A 2,583-nucleotide genomic window follows, 5' to 3' on the forward strand; every position below is an offset into this window, starting at 1 on the left:
GGGTGGATGCGGAAGGCCCAGCGCGGCTGCGGCCGGAGCCCCTGGCCGCGGACGGCCCACGGCCAAGTCCAGGACCAAATCCAAACGAGGCTCCCTAGCAGAGGACGCCTAGCTGCAAATCCAAACGCATCCTTCAACGCAGCTGGTGCGTAACACCCGGGAAAGAGACCCCCGCACCCAAGAAAACAAGCCCGCGCTGAAAATCTGGGGAGAAGCCTCGGGCAGCTGCGAAGCGGGCGTCCGCCACTCCCGACCTACCATGGTGCGAGCGGAGGGAGGAAGGGCGGAGGGAGCAGGGGCTGTGACGGCGGGGGTGCCTCCGCGGCTGCCGCTGCTGCTGCCAAGGCGCGGGGTGCGCTGAGCGCTGTGCCGCCGCCGCCGCCTGCGCCGCCCGACCGCGAGTAACGGCGCCGCCTCCACGAGCCTCCCAGCACCACTGCTGGAACGCGAGCCTGCGCCCCGCGATTTATATACGGCACGCCGTATCCCTCCGCCGCGGCGGGGCCGCCTCTCGCCGAGCGGCCCTGCGGCGGCCGGGCCTCGCCCGCTCGGCCCCGCCCCCCGGCAGCCCGGGCCTCGCCCGCCTGGCCCCGCCCCCCGGCCGCCCGGGCACCCGCCGCGGCAGGCCTTGCGGGAAGCGACGAGCTCCGGGCGGGGGTCGCGGAGGGGCGCGCGGCCTCGGGGTAGGGGCGTCCCTGGAGAAGCCCCTCCTGGGCCCGGCGGGGACACGGCGGCTTCCTGGCCCGACCCCGGCCTCAGTCCCGCCTGTGGACCCCCGGCCGCCCCTCCGGGGCTGGGCGCCCGCGGCCACTTCCCGCTCGGGAGCTGCGGGAGAGCCTGGGCTGGGCGCACACCTTGAGCTGCCGGGGAGAGGGGTCTGCAGAGGCCGAGGCGGTCAGCCTCGTGGGAGCCACTGGGCGGATGTTCTGCTTCTCAGATTTTGGAGCAATATCAGAGATAAAGTCTATATGCCCAGTTGCTAGATCTGTGTCCTGCGCCTGTGCTTAAACGCTCTTACTTTAATGTTTGTACATTTCCACTGGATACGTTTCAGGATGCCAGGATATTTCTCCCCTACTGTTTTGTTCCCTTTTTCCTATGGAAAGTACTATTCATCCTGGCACATACTAAAATGAATGTACCTGTGCAGTTTCTGAAACCCTTAAAACCCATGTTTTAAATGTTTTGTAATGTCCTGGTCCTGAAAGGGGTCCTGGTGCTAAATCCATAGAAACGAAGGAGGAAATAGGCGCTTGGAATCCCCAGAGTACAGGGGAACACACAGCCCGCTGCCTCTGCAGAGGAGAAAGATGGTATTTTAACCTGTAAGCTTGATTATATTCTTGTTAAAAGAATATCTAATCCATGTTTCTGTAAACTAGAAAAAGAACAACTTGAGCCATTCATTTGAAGTCCGGGTCTTGTAAAACGTCTTGACAAAATGCTGCAGTTTCTTTCTGTGCCAAGACAGAACACAGAATTTGATCTTTGTTTATGGGCCAGGGCACCAGTTGCAAGGACTCATTTGCTTACTCTTTCAGAGAATGTGGCAAAGTGTGATTAGCTAGAGAGGGCTTTGCCTAGTTGTGTCTGCTTCTGGCTTCGCCAATGTCTGCAGAACGATGCCTTAAATGAGTGAAAGGTGTCCAGCCACAATGCCAAGGCTACAGGACTTCTTGGGATAACCTTGGACAGGATGTCAGCATCTGTGGAGCTGTTTCTGTTACTGGTGTCCCTTCTGGAATGCCGCAGAAGGGGTGAACCTGCTGTTTCACTTAAAGAGAGGCTGTAGCAGCAAGCCAGGGAATGGTGCTGCCTTCCACCTGCAGAGTACTCACATTGCAAATCTAACCCCCTACCAAAATAATAATATTCTTGTGCTCATATGGGAAACCTGAATAGGAATAAAGTACACATATTACTGGGAGAGTTGGAAATACAGAAATAGAAGAAAAGGGACGAAGGCAAAGTCACTTTAAAGAACATTCAAGAATTCAGTGAGTTGCGAGTCTAAATGGCCAAACTCATTATTAAGACAGCTTTTTTCCTAAGGGAACAGGTATTCAAGTGTCAGGCCTTCCACAGAGTAGTTAGTGAAATACACTTCAAAACGTGGTGTGTACTGTATAAGTAGGGAAATAATAGCTTGGAAGTGATATGCATTTAATTATTAAGGATCTGCTAGTTTGTACTAATCTTCAATTCCTTATAATTATTTTAAGTTGCTAAATCTACGGTTTTGAAAGCCAGGCAGTTTCTAAAATATTTTTTCCTCTGACATTTATTCGCTCAAATAAAATACTCTGAAACTTTTTCATGACTTTACTTGCTAAAAAATATACATTTCAGAATTATTTTACTTATGATAGTAAAATTTTTCTGGTTTCTCACAGTTTACATATTAGAGTTGTAACTCTTTAATGTGTTGAAGCACATCTGAGCGTTCAAGTCTATGGGGTTTCTAACGAGGTCATGCTTTTCACAGGTTGACACACTGAAATATAAGAAGGTCAAGTGACTTGCCCAAGATCTTACTGTGAGTCAGGGCTGAGGCATAAAATAGAGCTTCCCCTTGCCCAGGGG

General features: G+C 52.8%; 1 protein-coding gene across 2 annotated transcripts in view; it reads right to left on the reverse strand.

Moving 5' to 3' along the window:
• Positions 1–467, reverse strand: part of LOC103252808 (calmodulin) — an 8,429-nt gene extending 7,962 nt beyond the window's left edge. The window contains exon 1 of one of the 2 annotated variants that reach the window (XM_008051401.2): positions 259–467. In XM_008051401.2, the coding sequence (XP_008049592.1) occupies positions 259–261 (3 nt within the window). In that variant the 5' untranslated portion in view covers positions 262–467. The remainder of the gene's footprint in view (positions 1–258) is intronic. The other variant, XM_021709303.1, reaches the window with a different exon arrangement.
• Positions 468–2,583: the final 2,116 nt, after the last annotated feature.

This window comes from Carlito syrichta, unplaced genomic scaffold (genome assembly GCF_000164805.1).
Source record: "Carlito syrichta isolate Samal-C Ts95f unplaced genomic scaffold, Tarsius_syrichta-2.0.1 Scaffold171376, whole genome shotgun sequence".
Classification (NCBI taxonomy): Eukaryota; Metazoa; Chordata; class Mammalia; order Primates; family Tarsiidae; genus Carlito; species Carlito syrichta.